General features: G+C 37.9%; 1 protein-coding gene across 13 annotated transcripts in view; it reads right to left on the reverse strand.

Moving 5' to 3' along the window:
- PRRC2C (proline rich coiled-coil 2C) overlaps positions 1–19,900 on the reverse strand; it is a 92,774-nt gene that overhangs the window by 52,162 nt on the left and 20,712 nt on the right. For 9 of the 13 annotated variants that reach the window (XM_027612255.2, XM_027612262.2, XM_027612257.2 and 6 more), the window contains exons 3-11: positions 18,870–19,047; positions 17,108–17,217; positions 15,886–16,011; positions 13,172–13,395; positions 7,081–7,163; positions 6,467–6,600; positions 6,303–6,390; positions 4,705–4,849; positions 3,055–3,108 (exon numbers count right to left, since the gene is read on the reverse strand). In XM_027612255.2, coding sequence (XP_027468056.1) covers positions 3,055–3,108; positions 4,705–4,849; positions 6,303–6,390; positions 6,467–6,600; positions 7,081–7,163; positions 13,172–13,395; positions 15,886–16,011; positions 17,108–17,217; positions 18,870–19,047 — 1,142 coding nt within the window. The remainder of the gene's footprint in view (positions 1–3,054; positions 3,109–4,704; positions 4,850–6,302; positions 6,391–6,466; positions 6,601–7,080; positions 7,164–13,171; positions 13,396–15,885; positions 16,012–17,107; positions 17,218–18,869; positions 19,048–19,900) is intronic. The other 4 variants (XM_027612259.2, XM_027612256.2, XM_027612263.2 and 1 more) reach the window with 2 other exon arrangements.

Genomic DNA, 19,900 nt, shown 5'->3' on the forward strand with positions numbered 1-19,900 from the left:
AGACTCTACCATTTACTAACAGTGCTTAGGCAAACCACTTTATCTGCCAGCACCCCTAACCCCAAACAACCACTGGTCTGCCTCTGGCAACAGAGAGTAGCTTTACCTTTCCTAGTTTCATATATATGGATACATCAAGTTATATTTTCTTTTGTATCTGGCTTCTCCTGCTCAGGATAACAGTTTGGAGGTGGCCATCCGTCATTTGTTCCATTCTATCGCTGGACAGTAGTATTCTATCATAGGCACATCGTTTCACTTGTGGATGGACATGTGGACTGCTTCTAATTTTTTTAATCATGAATAAATAGTTATGGGACATTCATGCCTAAGTCTTTGTGTAAATGCATGTGTTTTCATTTCTCTTGGATAAATACTTAGGAGTGGAACTGCCGAGTCATGTGTTAAGTGTATTTTTCACTTTACTAAGACACTGCCAAACTGTTTTCCAAAGTGGTTACAAGGTTTTACAGCCCCACCAGTAATTTATGAGGGTGCTAGCTGCTTTATATCCCCACCATATTTGGTGTCACCAGCCCTTTAAATTTTGGATGTGTAACAAAATCTGTGGTTTTAACTTGCATTTCCGTGGTGTTTAAGATACTGAACACCTTTTCTTGTGCTTACTGGCCATTTATATATCTCATTTTGTGAAGTGAATGTTCAAATCATTTTGGACTACTTGTCTTATTATTAGTTATAAGGGTCTTTTGTTTGTTCTTTTTTTTTCCCTAAGATTTTATTTATTCATTCATGAGAGACAAAGAGATAGGCAGAGCAGGGAGCCCAAGGCGAGACTCAATCCCAGGACTCTGGGGATCACAACCTGAGCCAAAGGCAGATGCTTAACCGACTGAGCCACCAGGCACCCTTGTTTGTACTTCTTTTAAAAAATATATTCCAGGGACGCCTGGGTGGGTCAGTTAAGTGTCTGCCTTCGGCTCAGGTGATGATACCAGGGTCCTGGGATTGAGCCCTGCATGGGGCTCCTTGCTCAGCAGGGAGTCTTGCTTCTCCCTCTGCCTGCCGCTCCCCCTGCTTGTGCTCGCTCGCTCTCTGACAAATAAATAAAATCTTTAAAGAGAAATAAATACTTTCCTAAAAAATATATATATATTCTGGTACATGTTCTGGTCAGATTAGTAATATTTTTTATGTACATATTTTTTCATTGCCTCAGAGATGTTTTTAAAACTCCAACTGACAGATTTTTTTTTTCTAATTCACACCTTTTGTGAATTATCCAAGATCATCTTTGTTGACCCAAGTTTAAAGATTTTTTTCTCCACTTTCTTCCACATGTTTAGTTTTAGCCTGTATGTATATAAAAATACCATAAAGAGCATTCAGTTGTTAAAAGGAAAACGACTGGTGGAGATGGTGGTGATGGTTGTGGTGTGTATGCCCGTCACAGTAGGGCGATTAGGGAAGCCCTCTAAAGTGGTAACACTTGAGCAAAGAATTTGATTATAAGGATCTCTGGAAAACATTCCTCTAGTTAAGAGGAAACAGCAAATAAAATGTTTTATTTGCTGCAATAAAGCTTGTGTGGCAAGAACAAAGAGAAAACTAGATAAAATGAGGAGAGTAGACTGAGACCTTAAAGACCACTGGAAGGACCTGAATAGGACAAGACTGATCTACTATAGGAGAATTTAGGATGGAGGTGGCAGGTAAGCAGAGCAAGAGTAGGAAATAAGACCTATTAGGAACCTACTGTGATAGTTGAAGTGAAGTATAACGGGTGGTAGGCAATTACTCGGTATAGGAATATATCCCGAAGGTAGGGGTGACATAATTTGCTGATAGATTAGGGTGGATGTATGATAAAGAGGGAAGAGTTATGAGTGACTTCTAGGTTTTACCCTGAGCAAATGCGTAAATGATAATGCCATTACATAAGATGGGAAGACAAGGGAAGAAGCAGGGCCACGTGTGTCACGTGTACGGGGGGGAGGATATTGTTATGGTTTGGACATATCTTATCAGAAATCCAAGTGGAGATGCTTAATTGATCACTAAATACATGACTCTTGAAGTTAGCGTAGAACTTTAAGGGCTACAGATAACATATATTTAAGTACCATAAGCACATTTATGAGATCTTCCAAGGAAAGGATACAGTCAGAAAAAGGAATAAGAACACAACCCTTAACCCTCCAACACCCAGGGGCACCTGGGTGGCTTAGTTAAGCGTCTGACTCTTGATTTTGGCTCAGGTCATGATCTCAACGTTGTGGGATCAAGTCCCGAGTCGGGCTCCACATCCAGTGGGGAGTCTGCTCGGGATTCTCTTGTTCCCCCCCCTCTCTGCCCCTCCCCCTTCCTGTGTGCGTGCGCGCGCTCCCCCCCCATAAAGGCCCACAAAAAATACAAATTGAAGAAAGAGAACACAGTAAGTATGATGTCTTAAAAGTAAAAAAAATGGTCTTTTAGGAAGGATGGAAAGATTAGCTATGTCAACCGCTACTGAAATTAAGTAAAATGAAGACAACAGAACTGAATTTGGCAAGACGGAAACCATTACTGACCTTCATAATAATAGTTTCAAAGGCATAGTGGTAATATTCGTGTAACCGTAAAGGGTTATTGAGAGAGAAAGTGAAGACAGTAAGTGCAAATAGCTCACTAAAACAATTTTGCCATGAAGGAGAACAGAGAAATAGGGTGGAAACTATAGGGGGATGGAGAGTTAAAGAAGGGTTGATTTTTTTAAAAAGTTTAAGATGGGAGATAATATTACCGATAAGTGATAGAAGATGGGAGCAAAGAACAGTAAGAAGGGTTGCCCTTAGCAGCAAAGATAGGAAGAAGTCAGAATAAGAAGGGCACTGAAATGGGAAAAACAGTTGCTTCTCATTTTCTTAGAGAAATTAGGAGCATGCCTATCAACTGAGAACGAAGAGGAGAAAAAAGAGGAAGATATGCAAAGAACTAACAAGGTAATATCCCTAGTTGTTTCATAAAAGTTGTAAGAAACATACAGAAATCTTTCCATTAAAGAAATAAAATCAAATAATATATACAGACCACAAAGAAGCATTTAACATTTACCTGCTGTGCAAGCAATTTTGGAGGTGGTGGCAGGTGTGAAGATGGTCCACGTTCCTATAATAAAGATAAGGAATATTACAAAATAACCAGATAAAAGATATCTACTGGAAATATTACTGAACGTAAATTTTTTTCAGTGGCACTACAAGATGGCAAACAGTAAACCATCTTCATCCTTTTCTCTTTTTTAATAAAAGTACACCACTCACTGCATGATAACATTATATTCTATAAAATCACTCTGCCATTTTAATAAGATTAGAATCTCAAATGGACTTTGCAAAAAGTAGAATTTTAGTGTATAAATTCTGAAATTCTACCACAGGTAATTTGGCAGTGGAGAAGTACGCCTTTAATTTGGAATTTTATTTACGTAAGCCCTATTCTTTTTCTGCATTTTTTCCTAATGGCAAACTAAATGTATGAGATTTACCTAAAGAAATGAAACATCTAAAACATATTGGAATCAAATACAATACATACTCACTTGCTACACTTCACAACACTATTCACTTGCTAATACAATGTCACACACAAAACACACACACACGCATCAAGATATGGTATATGATATTCCTCTATTCTTTCATGGGAAAGGATTATCACTCCCCATGTCAAGCCAGTAAATTTAAGTCACATAAAACATGAATTTTATTAAAAAAAAAAAAAACTTGAAAAATCCTTTTTCGAATTCACAAATTTATTCTCCAATGACTAATCAATGCCTTAAGAATAAAATTCAAACTTCCTTGTATAACATACATTTAACAACTGGTTATTATGCAGCTGTCTTAACTCCTCTCCTGTATCAAACTACTGGAGACTTCTAGAATGTGCCATGCTTTCTCGTGCTTCTCTACTCTGAACATGTTCCCACTGCTTGAAATTTCTCTCTTCCCTTTGTTTACTGGCTAATTCCCACTTCAAGTACCAAGTCTTTTGCAAAACCTTTTCCGGAGAATGCTCTAAGAACTCATTATGTGCGCTCTGTCACACCATTTATCACACTGTCTCGCAAATGATATTTGATGTCTTTTCATTTTACAGAGACTGTTAGCTATCTACCTTTTATCTCCTTGAAGGGACCAGTTCCTCCATCTGTTTTGTATGAATTCAACAAATATATGCTGAGTACACTATGAGTCAAGTGGACTCTCTGGATGACAGCCCTTTTTAATTCCCAGCTTGCAATGCAGTTTCTTGGAAGTATGATCAAGTGTATCTGTTTACCTACATTATTTCCTTTAACAATGTTCTTCAAAATGACTCACACTTAATAGATTTCTCTACTCCTTATGTGTGATTCCCTACTCACCGTATTATTTCACATATGAATACTGACTAGAATTTACAAAGAACTCAGTAAACCATAAAGCACTTAGCAATGTTTGGAAAAAGTTTAAACCTCCACTTTAATAGGACCAAACAGTTACAAGACAGAAAAAAGGTGAAACTTTAGTTTCTACTTGTTAATTTTAGCTACTGTATTGACAGTTCCTATTAATAATGCAATAAAATTATGGTTTAGATGTACAACTATTCAAGACAAAAGATACAGTTTCCTTTTCCTAATTCTTCTTTCAATTTTATGATTACAAGATTAATTCAACCAAGGTACAGGTAGTGAAAACGATCTTAAGTCCAACAAACCTGATTAAATGGAGGTCCCTTCCCATAGGGACCTTTTGATACTGATGGCTGGGCAGGTATCTGAGAAGATGACTTCGTGTTGCAAGCTTCATCTGCTTCTTTTCGGTTTTCAGTGTTTTCAGAAGCTTTTGAACCTTGATCCTCACTAAGCAATCAAAATCCAGGTGAAATTAGAAAGTAAAGTGGACAGACTACACCTAAGTAAAAGCATTTTGTCTATAAAGATTATTTCTCTATGGTTTTAGTGGGTGGAGTGGGAATATATCAAGAAATGAGATGGTCTTGTGACCAATGGTGCTATTCATTCATTCATTCATTCAGTAAATATATGCCATATGTCTATAATGTGTTAGGACCTAGGTTTGGCTAAGCTATCATCACAAGGTGTAAAGTGCAGTAGAGTAGCTGTCAAATATGGACACTCAATCTTGACATACAACTTCACAAAGGAATATATCCCAACCATTTGATTGACCTCCACCCAAAAAGTCTCATCTAAGTGCAACCAAGTAATATTATAATTAATACCTGTATTCTTATTCTGACTTAATGAAAAGACAGAAGTCAAACTATAGTATTTTTTAAAATCACAAGTGCCAGGCATCTCAGAACTGATCATGAAACAGCAGTATATTACAATGCCATGGCTAGAAACTCTACCAATTCTACCAAAACTTCTAACAACTAATTGCATGTGCATGCAAGCTCCTTGTATTTTAAGAGCCCAATTTTTATGGTATATAATCCATATATTTCTGACTCTGATGTCCCTATATTAGAGATGAAAAGCTCCCATTTTTCAAACTTTAATGTTGCTTGCTCAAGTTTAAAAAAGCAGCTATAGTAATTCAAGTAATTTTTCTCCAATTTTGTAAATATGAATCAGTTCAAGCAAGTAACAAGTTTGAAATAGTCTCTGATATTGTCTTTCAAAATATCACCAATCAGGGCGCCTTGGTGGCTCAGTTGGTTGAGCGACTGCCTTTGGCTCGGGTCATGATCCTGGAGTCCCGGAATCGAGTCCTGAATCGGGATCCCTGCTCAGCGGGGAGTCTGCTTCTCCCTCTGACCCTATCCCCTCTCATGTGCTCTCTCTCCCTCAAATAAATAAAATCTTTAAAAAAAAAAAAACATCACCAATTAGGGGCACCTGTGTGGCTCAGTCATTAAGCGTCTGCCTTCAGCTCAGGTCATGATCCCTGGGTCCTGGGAATGAGCCCCACATCGGGCTCCCTGCTCAGCGAGAAGCCTGCTTCTCCCTTTCCCACTCCCCCTGCTTGTGTTCCCTCTCTTGCTGTGTCTCTCTCTGATAAATAAATAAAATTAAAAAAAAAATCACCAATTAGATGACCAGAATCTAAACATCTTTTTTAAAATATGTATTTTCTTTAGAAGCATCAAACTTTAATTCCTTGACTAGCTGTACTTTAAAATTTGGCTTATTAGTCAACTTCCCACTCAGTAAGTTCTTGGAGTAGAATATAGAAATTCTATAAAAAAGGAACAAATGACTATTAATGAAACCTCTCTGCATAAATGGATAATGTTATATCAATGAATTCATAGTATTACTCATGGAAGTTGTTCCAATAGCTTACCTGCTGTTTTCTTTAGGACTACTACTTCCTTGCTCATCATCATCACTGAAATTCAGCTGTTCTGTATAATCTACTTCCATCTGAGCACCTAGTAAATTAAGGAAAATTCAGACTGACTGTTTAAAAACATCCAAAAACTAAAAACAATTAATTTTGCCTCTTACCTGCCCAACCTTCATCAGCTTCAGCATCTAGGTTATCAAATTTATCAAGCTCCTTTAGTTCTGAAGCACTAAGGATGGAGGGGCGTTCAGGCTCAGAGGCCCATGAAGGAGGTGGACCCCTTCCTCGAAGGCTTCTAATGAACAAGAGGTTATGAGGGGAAAAGATACAAAGTTTTAATGATTCTAAATTATGTAAATATCAAAAGACTGGAATTTAGTTCATTTCAATTCAACATTAGTATTGTCTGATGTACAAAATATTCTGCACCTGACATGTGTATGAAGAAATTCTAATGAGGAGAATGTTCGAGTCTCACATTAAACAAAAAAAAAAAAAAGAAAAGAAAATGGGGAGTCATTAACATCATGGAAGGAAGAAAGGATAAACAACTGTCATGCCATGATTTTCAGTTTTCAGAATCTTAACGTCAATTTAAAGTTTTAGAAGAATAAAGTATTGTTCTATCTTATAAAAGTCAATTATTTGTTCATGGCAACTGTACTCTGAGGTCAAAATAATGAATCAATCATCACAATCCATTCAACCTCCAGAAAATCTTAATGAGCATATGTGCCCTCGTGCCTTGGCAACTTTTATCATTTAATAGTCTTACTTGTTTGTTTCAGATAAAGAAGGTGGAAACCTCATGGGACCATGAAGAGGAGGATACGCCATCCTCGGATACTGTTGAAACATCTGAATGAAGAAAACAAAATTGGTAAATTCTGCAACCAAGTTATGTATATATATAAAAAAGATCACCCTAACTAAACCTCAGATAATTTATAGAAAGAAAGATTATAATAAACCATTCTATAATTAGTTGTATCAGCTGGTATAAATCATCATTCACCCTCAATAACAAGCCATCTCTTAAGACTACTGCATCTAGCAAGACTTTACAAATATGGATAATAACTAGGACACATCCTAGAAAGAACTTCTGCTATCGCATTAACAAAATCACATGATTATGTACCAACATGAAAAACCTAAAAAGACAACATGCATGCACCCCAGGGACCTGCAGAGCCCTAAGTTCAAATACCTGAAAGGAAATAATGTGACACTTCATCATAATGCAATAGATTAACTGAAGGCAGATTTGTTGGTAAAGAGAAATTCAGTTTATTTTAAAGATTTTAGTTTATTTATCTGACAGAGAGAGAGAAAGCAAGACAGGGAACGCAAACGGGGAGTGGGAGAACCAGGCTTCCCGCCAAGCAGGGAGCCAGATGCAGGGCTCAATCCCAGGACCCTGGGATCATGACCTGAGCCGAAGGCAGACGCCTAACGACTGAGCCTCTCAGGTGCCCCGAGAAACTCAGTTTAGATAAAAGTATGGTCCATAATCCAGGGGAGTGAGGAAGATAGTGGGTATGGGAGATTTCCCAAGGGTTGGAAATAGGTGGATTCTGATTCAAGCTAATATACAGATCATTATCATAAGCTGAGGTACAAGGATGTTGCTCTCTATGGGAACTTGGATTTGAGAAGTGAAGTTTAGGAGAAGTTAGAGTATGAAGACAACACCGCCAAGAGAAGGGAACAAATGTCAAAAGATGTGCTTCTAGCTATTTGCTTATAACCAGGTCAAAATACAAGAAGGAAAAGAAAAGAAAAGAAAAGAAAGAAAAGAAAGAAAAAGAAGGAAAGAGGGGGAAAAAAGAAAGGAGAGAGGGTGGGAGGGAGTGAGAAGGGAAGGAAGGCAGGCAAGAAAGAAAAGACTGTATTACCTTAAACACGTAATTTACATCCTGAAATAGATTAGCTTTTCTTTAAAAAAAAAAAAAACAACAAAACCTGTTAGGTAAAGAAATTACTCTGTACTTGAAGAAAGGCTGTTTATATGATCATTCCATCTAAAGATGCATTTCTAAGTAGGGTTAGAGCAAGTTAATTTTAAGTTAAGCAGCAGCTGAAGCTCAGATGGAGAAGCTTTTAGTCTGGCGAATGCTGAGAATTTTTGGTTACATCATCCTGTACTGAAAGTTAGCAAAAACACAGTTGGAGGCAAATGTGCACAGGTAAAGTTTCATTAGATCCCTCTTCTGCTGATTAGTCAGACATAGAGATTAATTTGATGTATTAAATGCTTAAAATTTAGGAATTTGCCACAAAAATAAGTGTAGAAACAATCTTTAAATTCTCAATATATAGTGATGGTTTTAAAAACATCCGCAAATCAATCAACGTGATACAACACATTAACAAAAGAAAGAACAAGAATCATATGATCCTCTCAATAGATGCAGAAAAAGCATTTGACAAAGTACAGCATCCTTTCTTGATCAAAACTCTTCAGAGTATAGGGATAGAGGGTACATACCTCAATATCATAAAAGCCATCTATGAAAAACCTACAGCAAATATCATTCTCAATGAGGTCAGGAACGCGGCAGGGATGTCCACTATCACCACTGCTATTCAACATAGTATTAGAAGTCCTAGCCACAGCAATCAGACAACAAAAAGAAATCAAAAGCATCCAAATCGGCAAAGAGGAAGTCAAACTCTCACTCTTTGCAGATGATATGATACTTTATGTGGAAAACCCAAAAGACTCCACCCCAAAACTGCTAGAACTCATACAGGAATTCAGTCAAGTAGCAGGATATAAAATCAATGCACAGAAATCAGTGGCATTCCTATACACCAACAACAAGACAGAAGAGAGACAAATCGAGCAGTCGATCCCATTCACAATTGCACCCAAAACCATAAGATACCTAGGAATAAATTTAACCAAAGAGGCAAAGGATCTGTACTCAGAAAACTATAAAATACTCATGAAAGAAATTGCAGAAGACACAAAGAAATGGAAAAACGTTCCATGCTCATGGATTGGGAGAACCAACATTGTGAAGATGTCAATGCTACCTAGAGCAATCTACACATTCAATGCAATCCCCATCAAAATACCATCCACTTTTTTCAAAGAAATCGAACAAAGAATCCTAAAATTTGTATGGAACCAGAAGAGACCCTGAATAGCCAGAGGAATATTGAAAAAGAAAAGCAAAGCTGGCGGCATCACAATTCCGGACTTCCAACTCTATTACAAAGCTGTCATCATCAAGACAGTATGGGACTGGCACAAAAACAGACACATAGATCAATGGAACAGAATCGAGAGCCCAGAAATGGACCCTCAACTCTATGGTCAACTTATCTTTGACAAAGCAGGAAAGAATGTCCAATGGGAAAAAGACAGTCTCTTCAACAAATGATGTTGGGAAAATTAGACAGCCACATGCAGAAGAATGAAACTGGACCATTTCCTTACACCACACACAAAAATAGACTCCAAATGGTTGAAAGACCTAAACTTGAGACAGCAGTCCATCAAAATCCTAAAGGAGAACACAGGTAGCAACCTCTTCGACCTCAGCCACAGCAACTTCTTCCTAGAAACATCGCCAAAGGCAAGGGAAGCAAGGGCAAAAATGAACTCTTGGGATTTCATCAAGATAAAAAGCTTTTGCACAGCAAAAGAAACAGTCCACAAAACCAAAAGACAACCGACAGAATGGGAGAAAATATTTGCAAATGACATATCAGATAAAGGGCTAGTATCCAAAATCTATAAAGAACTTATTAAACTCAAAACCCAAAGAACAAATAATCCAATCAAGAAAAGGGCAGAAGACATGAACAGACATTTTTCCAAAGAAGACATCCAAATGGCCAAGAGACACATGAAAAAGTGCTCAACATCGCTCGGCATCAGGGAAATCCAAATCAAAACCTCAATGAGATACCACCTCACACCAGTCAGAATGGCTAAAATTAACAAGTCTGAAACGCCAGATGTTGGCGGGGATGTGGAGAAAGGGGAACCCTCCTACACCGTTGGTGGGAATGCAAGCTGGTACAACCCCTCTGGAAAACAGTATGGAGTTTCCTCAAACAGTTGAAAATAGAGTTACCACACGATCCAGCAATTGCACTGCTGGGTATTTACCACAAAGATACAAATGTAGGGATCCGAAGGGGTACGTGCAGCCCAATGTTTATAGCAGCAATGTCCACAATAGCCAAACTATGGAAAGAGCCAAGATGTCCACCGGCAGATGAATGGATAAAGAAGATGTGGTATATATACACAATGGAATATTATGCAGCCATCAAAAGGAATGAGATCTTGCCATTTGCAACGACATGGATGGAACTGGAGGGTGTTACGCTGAGTGAAATAAGTCAATCAGAGAAAGACATGTATCATATGACCTCACTGATACGAGGAATTCTTAATCTCAGGAAACAAACTGAGGGTTGCTGGAGTGGTGGGGGGTGGGAGGGATGGGGTGGCTGGGTGACAGACATTGGGGAGGGTATGTGCTATGGTGAGTGCTGTGAATTGTGCAAGACTGTTGAATCACAGATCTGTACTTCTGAAACAAATAATGCAACATATTTTAAGAAAAAAGAAAAAGAAGAAGATAGCAGGAAGGGAAGAATGAAGGGGAGTAAGTCGGAGGGGGAGACGAACCATGAGAGACGATGGACTTTGAAAAACAAACTGAGGGTTCTAGAGGGGAGGAGGGTAGGGGGATGGGTTAGCCTGGTGATGGGTATTAAAGAGGGCACATTCTGCATGGAGCACTGGGTGTTGTGCACAAGCAATGAATCACGGAACTCTACATCAAAAACTGATGATGTAATGTATGGTGATTAACATAACAATAAAAAATGTTTTTGTTAGTGGAACTATAAAATGATTGATGAAACTGGAAAAAACCTGCTTGGTCTCCCCTTTTAAAACTTTCCCTTCAACCATCCCAAACCCCAGGCCTGAAAATTCAGGGGTCTTTGGAAGAACAATTTGGAAACTATTAGGAGACAAGTAGTTTGGTGTAAATAATTTTTCAGTAATTTTTCTTATATGCTTATATGACTGATTTTTATCATGCTCCTAAATTAAAAAAATATATATACTTTTAATTATTTATTTCCCTCCTCTCCCCTAGAATAATTAAATACAAAGAAAATATGAAAAAATATGGAAATTTAGTGCCTGAATACTTAGGAATTAAGTCATAAATAAAAATAAGTATAAGAACCAGACCCTTACTCTCTTTTGAGATTAATGGTCTCCTGAAAAATGTTAATTTATTTACTTGGGCACATGTAGTTTACCCTATCATTTCACAGAAGGCTGACAGCAAACAAACGTTTGAGGGCACCAAATCTACCTATTAATTTACAGAAATATATGGGTCACAAATATATATTAAATAAAACTACAAAAATAGAATCAGCAAAATCCAGACTATGAAAAACTCCACAGGATAACAAATACATAACAAGCTCCCCTCCAAAAAAGAGAGAGTGAGGGAGATGGAGGGAAAGAAGTAACCAAAGGCAACAGGATTCCTAAGAAAAATATCAATCTCAAATAATAGATGTTATTTGGATCCTAATCATGAGAAAACCAGAGAAATCGGGATACTGACTTGATGTTTTTAAAAACTTTTTTTAGGGGCGCCTGGGTGGCACAGTCCGTCGCATGTCTGACTCTTGGTTTCGGCTCAGGTTGTGATCTCAGGGTCATGAGATCGAGCCCATGCCAGGCTCTGCACTCAGGGCAGAGTCTGCGTAAGACTCCCCCTCCTCGGGCGCCTGGGTGGCTCAGTTGGTTAAGCGACTGCCTTCAGCTCAGGTCATGATCCTGGAGTCCCGCGATCGAGTCCCACATTGGGCTCCCTGCTCAGCAGGGAGTCTGCTTCTCCCTCTGACCCTCTTCCCTCTCGTGCTCTCTCTCATTCTCTCTCAAATAAACAAAATCTTAAAAAAAAAAAAAAAGACTCCCCTTCCTCCTCTCTCTGTCCAACCCATAAATAAATCAATCTTTTAAAAAAAATTTTTTTTTTTTTTAGATAAAAAACCAAAACTTTCCTTTTAGGTGTGATAATGCCATGGTGGATTTTTCTCCTAGTTTTTATGTTTTAAAATACAACCTAAAACATATATGGATGAAACGATGTATCTAAAATGTTGCTTCAGTAACTGGAGGTGGTGGGAAATAGCTGAACCAAGACTAACCACAAGTTGATAACTACTGAAGATGGGTGGTAGATATAGAAGAAGGGGGGGGCTCACTGTACTATTATTTCTGTTTTTGCATATGTTCAAAATATTCCATATTGAGAAATTAAAAAGAATGTAAAAGGTATGTTTACCAATAAAAACTTTAAAGCTAAAGCACATATTAACCTTTTTTGTGCCATGAACAACCCCCCTTGGCAGTCTGGTCAATCCTATGAAATCTCTTCTCATAGAAATGTTTTAAATACATAATCTAAAACACAGAATACTACAAAAGAAAACAATTATGCTAAAATTTTGTTAACACAGTATTTAAAAAGCAAATTTATGATATGGTAATGTATGTGCTTTCATTAAATAACAAGTGGGGCTACCCATGGGTCTAATAACTACTTTGAAGTATTACTGAGTATATTTTGCCATATCCACAATATGATAGGAAATGAAAATAAATATGATCCCTATTAATGATAAAAACTAGGGTACTCCTGATACTTCTGTGATTTATTTCCTGCATCCATAATCAAGGAAAATGCTAATTTTTAGTTAGATGTTAATGCAAATAAAGATCCAAACTTTTCCCCATTCTAATTCTCTCCATGGAACCCAGAGCAAAAACCTCTTATTTAACAACTTGCCTCTTTAACAATACTTACATAAGGAGGCATCATAGCTCTGTACTGGGAAGCAAGAGCAGGCTGCTGTCCATTCAGTTTAGCCTGTGGAGGACCACAAGCTATCCTCTTTTCCACCACTTTGAGGATATCATTTTGTTCTGATGTTCCAGCCGTGCTTTCATCCTGGCCAGAGAGCTTTTCATCTTGGTCAGATGTCAAAGGTGATCCAGCAGACTTACCACCATCTCTCCAACAAGCAACATCTGGTATGGAGAGAGGTAAGAAATTCAATTAAAACAAAGAAACAGGGTGCCTGTGGCTCAGTCGTTAAGCATCTGCCTTCGGCTCAGGTCATGATCCTGGGGTCCTGGGATTGAGCCCCACATCGGGCTCCCTGCTCCGCGGGAAGCCTGCTTCTCCCTCTCCCACTCCCCCTGCTTGTGTTCCCTCTCTTGCTGTCTCTCTGTCAAATAAATAAATATTAAAAAATAAATAAATAAAACAAAGAAACAGCTCCACAGAATTTAGAATTGAAATTAAAAAGGGGGAGGGGCATAAGAAAAAAGCTGAAAATGGAATACAGTGAAATCAAACTAGGCACATTACACAATTCAACAGAGTAACAAAACACAGTGAAGGAGTAGTGAAAATCTAATCTATGTCCTACTGCTTTCAAAGTGTTTGGGATATCAAGAACAGTGGCTTCCAAAGCAGAGCAAATGTACCACAGAGGGTACCACCAAAAGCAAATACTGGGGTTGGGGAAGAAAATATTAGAACTTCTCTATCGAGGGGTGGCTCAATCGTTAAGCGCCTGCTTTTGGCTCAGGTCGTGATCCCAGGGTCCTGGGATCGAGCCCCGCCTTGGGCTCCCTGCTCCGTGGGAAGCCTGCTTCTCCCTCTCCCACTCCCCCTGCTTGTGTTCCCTCTCTTGTTGTCTCTCTCCGTGTCAAATAAATAAAAAATAAAATCTTAAAAAAAAAAAAACTTTTCTATTGAGCTTTACCGTTATTTGTTATAGAGATTAAAGTCACTGTTATACCTGGAGGTGTCCTGAGGGAAGAGGGTTGGGAGTCCTGTGGTGACAGTAATGCCCTTATCTGTTTTCAGGCTACTATGGCTAGTTACATGTGCCCAAGGGGGCAAATTTAGTGACTATAGTATCTGGTAAAACTACACTCAGTAAAATAGGTAAATGATTTTATAAGGGTATCTCTTTGGTAGGTAGCCTCTAAGATGACCCAAAATGGGTTTCTACCTCCTGGTATTCACACCCTGTACCAGGATTGGTTTGTGTTACCTACAGAATAAAGCAGCAGTGATGACGTGTCTCTTATGGGGTTAAGTTATAAAAGACTGGGCTTCCATCCTGAGTGGGAGTAGTCCTGTCACTCTTTACTTTATCTGGGGAAGCAATGCTGTGAGCAGCCCACACACAAAAGAGCTACCACGAGTGAGCCTGGAATAGTAGCCCTGTCAAGTCAGCATTAGATGACATACTGCAAGGTTGTTGAGAGAGTTCCTGTGCCACAACTCCTAGCTAAGCAGCTCAAAGATTCTTTGACCCTTGGATACTGTGTGAAATCATTAAGTCTAGTTCAGTTGTTGTTTTAAGCTGCCAAATCTGCTCTGCAGGAACAGATAACTGGTGAAAATCAACTGAACAAGAAAATAATAGAGGGGTGCCTGGCTGGCTCAGTGGGTACAGCATGGAACTCCTGATCTCAGGGTTCTAAGTTCAAGCCCCATGTTGAGTGTAGAAGTTACTTAAAATTAAAAATAAAAAAATCTTAAAAAAATAAAGAAAATACAGCTGACAATCTATTTCTAATATAAACACATCAACTATGTAACAATTAAAAATAAAAATAAGAAAAGATGATTTACCCAGACAAGAAATGAGCCATAAGAAGTATGAAATGTATTAGGTTATCAGAAATACAGATTTGTAACCATCACCGAAGAGAAATCTCCCATGTATACAGGATCCTTTCAGATATTTGGTAAAGACAATAGAAAACTAATATAATTAATAAATAAGACACTTAATCTCAAGGATTTTATATTTCTATTTTTAGCTCTTCCTTTATGTCCATAATACAAGTATTTCTTACTATCCAAATTTATTTGGTTCTTTGGTGTGAGTTCAGAAAGCACAGGATCACCGAATGTTAACAGAGTAGCAGATAAATGGATATGATTTACAAATAAATATTTGCATATTAGAGGGGTTGGTTCCAAATTTTTACTACTGTAAAAATGACCAATATTAATGTGCAAAGAACTCACCCAGGAATCTTGTTAAAATGCAGATTTCTAATTTAGTGGGTTGGGTGTGAGGCCCAAGATGTACATTTCCAACATGTTCTTTTATTTTATTATTTTTTTTAAGATTTTATTTATTTATTTGAGAGAGAGATTAGAATGAGAGATAGAGAGCACGAGAGAGAAGAGGGTCAGAAGGAGAAGCAGACTCCCTGCCGAGCAGGGAGCCCGATGCGGGACTTGATCCCGGGACTCCAGGATCACGACCTGAGCCGAAGGCAGTCAACTGAGCCACTCAGGCGCCCCAACATATTCTCTAAGTTATACCAATGCTGTGCATGTGAAAACCACACCGGAATGACAGCAGTTACTCTGTCTTTTCAAAGGAGGTAAGTCACACATACAATAATATTGGGTGGGTTATGTTACAAAATAAAATACAAATATGATCTCATTCACTATTTCTATGAAATAAAAAGTATTCTTACTTGGTGGGCGTAAACTGGGTCCAGGTCCATAATTGTCATCACTTGTTTCTTTTTCTTTTTTTTCCTGATCCCCAGCTGCCTGCAGGCTGGGAAATTCTTGCTGAAAATGACTATTCACCTGGATTCCTACAGATTTTTTTTAAAACATTAAATGTAATTTTTATACTGAAGATAATGAAAAAACCCTCCCACGATAGAGGACTCTGCTTTTCTGATAAATTATTCCATATATATATATAATTCTATATATATAATTATTCCACTGTTTGTATCCATAAAACTTTAACATTTATTTAGAATTAGAATCCCTTGGAAAGTTAATGAACAGCCATGAGGAGATAAAAATCTAAGAAAGGAATCTGCCAGACATTGTTCAGGACTCATTGAAGATAAGGAAAATGAGAATTTCACTCCTGTTTTTCTTTTACAATAACTCCTTACATTTTTCAAAAAGTCAAACTCTTTTGCTAATAACTCTAAGAACCAAACAGTATTACTGAAACAATATATGAATCAACACTGCAAGTATCACAATGAGGCTAAAATGCCTTCACTAAATTTATCACTGAGATACTGACTGCACCTCATTAGTCACCCATTCACCCATCTACCTACCTACTTGCCTATTTATTTATATACTTCTATTAAATTAAAAGATCTGATTTTATTAACTTGAGGGCATAGATAGGGCGTAGATTTTCTATACAATGTTTTATAGACCTTCCCTGTTTTGCAAGTGGAAAATTTAAATTCTGCTAGGGAGTCCATCATTCCTTAGGTGGGTAGTATTACAGCTACCATGCTTTATAGCTACTGTCTAGGTCTTCTCTACCATGGAAATCCTGAGTAGCACATGTTTGAAATAGAAGAGGATAGGGAGCACAGATGGTGATAAATATAGCTTCTAGCCATTTATACAGTATCTGGGTACTTTTATGCCCCAAAGAGCAGAAGGTACAAAGTTTTTTCTGGTCATGTAGGGTGAAGATAAAAACAATGTGGGAGAGTATCTTAAAGACTCCTTTTTAAATCCCTATCATTGGCTCATACATGGATCTTGGCACTGAAACTACCCCAACAGTTGAAAGAAGGACCGTTTTTTAGGACCTGAGTATATCCTTGACAACGTTTTCTGCCCCTGTCAAAATCCACCCCTTATCTCCTGCATGGCTGTTCAGTAACTATCAAACCTAGCGAGTTTCCCCAGCTTATGTCCACTTACCATCTCCTTGCCCACCTTGCTTGTTACTGGCCCAAGATTTGGGAGCAGGTGCTACTTCTGGGGGAGCTGCAACCCCAGGTTTTGGCTGTGCTGGTGGAACTTCTGGTGTTCTTGAAAAAAATATGAATCCATTATTTCACATACTGTATGTTCAAATAAAATAAAAATGAATATCGTAGTTAAGGTAAATTTGTGTATAACTGTTTTGGCTACATATTTACTCATAGATGCATCTCTCAAACGCTTTTCCTCTGCAACATTCCTTTAAATAAAGTATAGCTCTTTTCATCCCCTTTCATTTCTTCCTTTTAATAACCCAAGGAGAAGATAGCTTTACTTGTTTTTCATTTTGTAAAAAAGAAAAAAAGAAACACTCATTATTGAGTATAGCTACCAAAATCTATTTTAAAGAAGTAAACATTTATATATAATTAGAAATAACATTATAGGTATACATACTGTCTGGACTGGTGGACTTAGCCAGGGCTAAAGCTAAGGAAACTCTCCATCTGACAGTCAACAGGTTCACCACTGTACTTATTACTGTTATTCAAAGAGGTAACAGCTACTTGCCTGATACCTCCCCAAGAGTAAAAGGTGTTTTGTTTTGTTTTGTTTTTGGAGGGGTGGGGTTGGGGGGGAGGGGCAGAGAGAGAATCTTAAGCAGGCTCCACGCCCAGTGCAGAGCCTGATGCAGGGCTCGATCTCAGAACCCTGAGATCATGATTTGAGCCAAAGTCAAGAGTTAGACACTTAAATGACTGAGCCACCCAGGTGCCCGAGTAAAAGGTGTTTTAAAAGAATCTACAGTTTTAGTCAATCTTTGTAATGAGTTAATGCTTGAAAATGAAAAAGGTAGTAGTTAAGAGACTTAAGAGAGGCAATATATTTCTGGTACACTCAGACCTTGTAACTGGCTTGCTACTACAAAATAAATCTAGAACAACTAAGAAACAGAGAACAATGTCTTTGACAAGTTTTATCCAAGTAAAGTCAAATTTACTATATAAAGCTCCCCAAATAGGAGTACAGAAATTTGATAACAGATACAGGCAAAAAGCATCAAGTACCCAATTACTTGTACTATTTTTCTAAATTACCACTACTTCACTTGGTCATTCAAGAAATTAAGAGCTTTGCATAATCCCTGAAATACAGAATGCTAAATATATGCTGAATGATTAAAAGGGACATTATTAATTCTATCGTAGCCTGCTTGCTAATTCTTTATTCATTTAAATAGTATTACTTGAGCACTTAAAATGTGCATCAGGTATAGTTTCAGTGAACCAGGCAGACAGAAATTCTTAGCATCATGGAAATTATTTAATAGAATCAACTCTTAATTATATTAGAAAGTGAATGCCTGATATGGTGGGGGTTCGAGGGAGCCTGACACAGTACATAAGAAAAGCTGTGATTAGCAATTCCGTCATCTGTTCTACCTTGACACATGGAAATACTGCCAATAAACCTACTCACACACACAAAAAATTCATCAAAAGGTGACTATGTAAATGACTTCAAATGGCCTGAGATACCTAACATACATAGTTCAATGTCTAGCACAGAGAACAAACTCAAACAGAAGTTCCCTACAGGGTGCCTGGCTGGCTCAGTCACTGCAGCATGCAACTCTTGATCTCGAGGTTGTGGGTTTGAGCCCCACGCTGGGTGTGGAGATTACTTAAAAATAAAATCTTAAAAAAAAAAAAGTTCCCTACAAAGAAATAGTTTCATTTTTTAGTTGACTTTGACTCACTTTTCTTCTTCATGCTGCTCTTGTTTGGATGCCCATCCAGTGCCATCTTTAGGTACAATGTTCACATTAGGGTCATTGCCTTTGTTTTCTGCTTTGAGACTTGGGAGGTTAGCAGGTGGAGGCATACGCCGTGAAATACCAACTTTTCCAAGACTCTGTAATCCATGTCGAGCTGCAACTAAAGATCAATAACATCAACTTTCTTTGAACATCTATTTTATTGCTCAATTTATTCTTAAAACAATATAGAAAGACAACAGGTGTCAATGGAATCTTGAACTATTATTTCCTTTTATCTTAAAATAAGAATTTTAAAACTAAGCCACACACCTGCAACAATAATCCAATATAGAAATTATATTAACCTATCAAGCCACTGAAAAGATGACTTAAACATTCTAACAACCCTATATACTATGAAAAGGAAAACACAGGCAATTAAGTGGTTTTGTAATCTGAAATCTATTTTAAACTCAAAATTTAGTATATTAGAGAAGAAATACGTGAACTTTACATTCATAATGAACACTGCTAATATACCATACATGGTCCAGGTTTCACCTTTCACTATAAATAGTGGGCCCAAGGTATCAAAAAACAAAACAAAACATCCCAGGACTCTCTTCCATAACTAGAAGCAGGAGTAAGTACCCACTACTGTATATTCCTATGCCTACTAATCTCATTGACCAAGTCTCCGTTTGGAGCCACATAGTTCTACTTTCTGCTGACAACAAACAGGAAAAAAGAGACATATTTTAAAACATTTATCAATTTTTAGGGCCCCTGAAAATGGTGGCTCAGTTGGTTAAGCATCTGCCTCTATGCCTTCATCTCAGGTCACGATCCTGGAGTCTCCAGATAGAGCCCCACAGGCTCTGCGCTCAGCAGGGAGCCTGCTTCTCCCTCTCCTCTGCGCCCCTCCCTGCTCATGCGCTCCTGCTAGCTCTCTAATAAAATCCTTTTAAAAAAATTATAAACTTTCTACTGTAAGACATTTAATTCATCCCCTGAAAAATGAGTACACACAT

Source organism: Zalophus californianus, chromosome 10 (genome assembly GCF_009762305.2).
Source record: "Zalophus californianus isolate mZalCal1 chromosome 10, mZalCal1.pri.v2, whole genome shotgun sequence".
NCBI lineage: Eukaryota > Metazoa > Chordata > Mammalia > Carnivora > Otariidae > Zalophus > Zalophus californianus.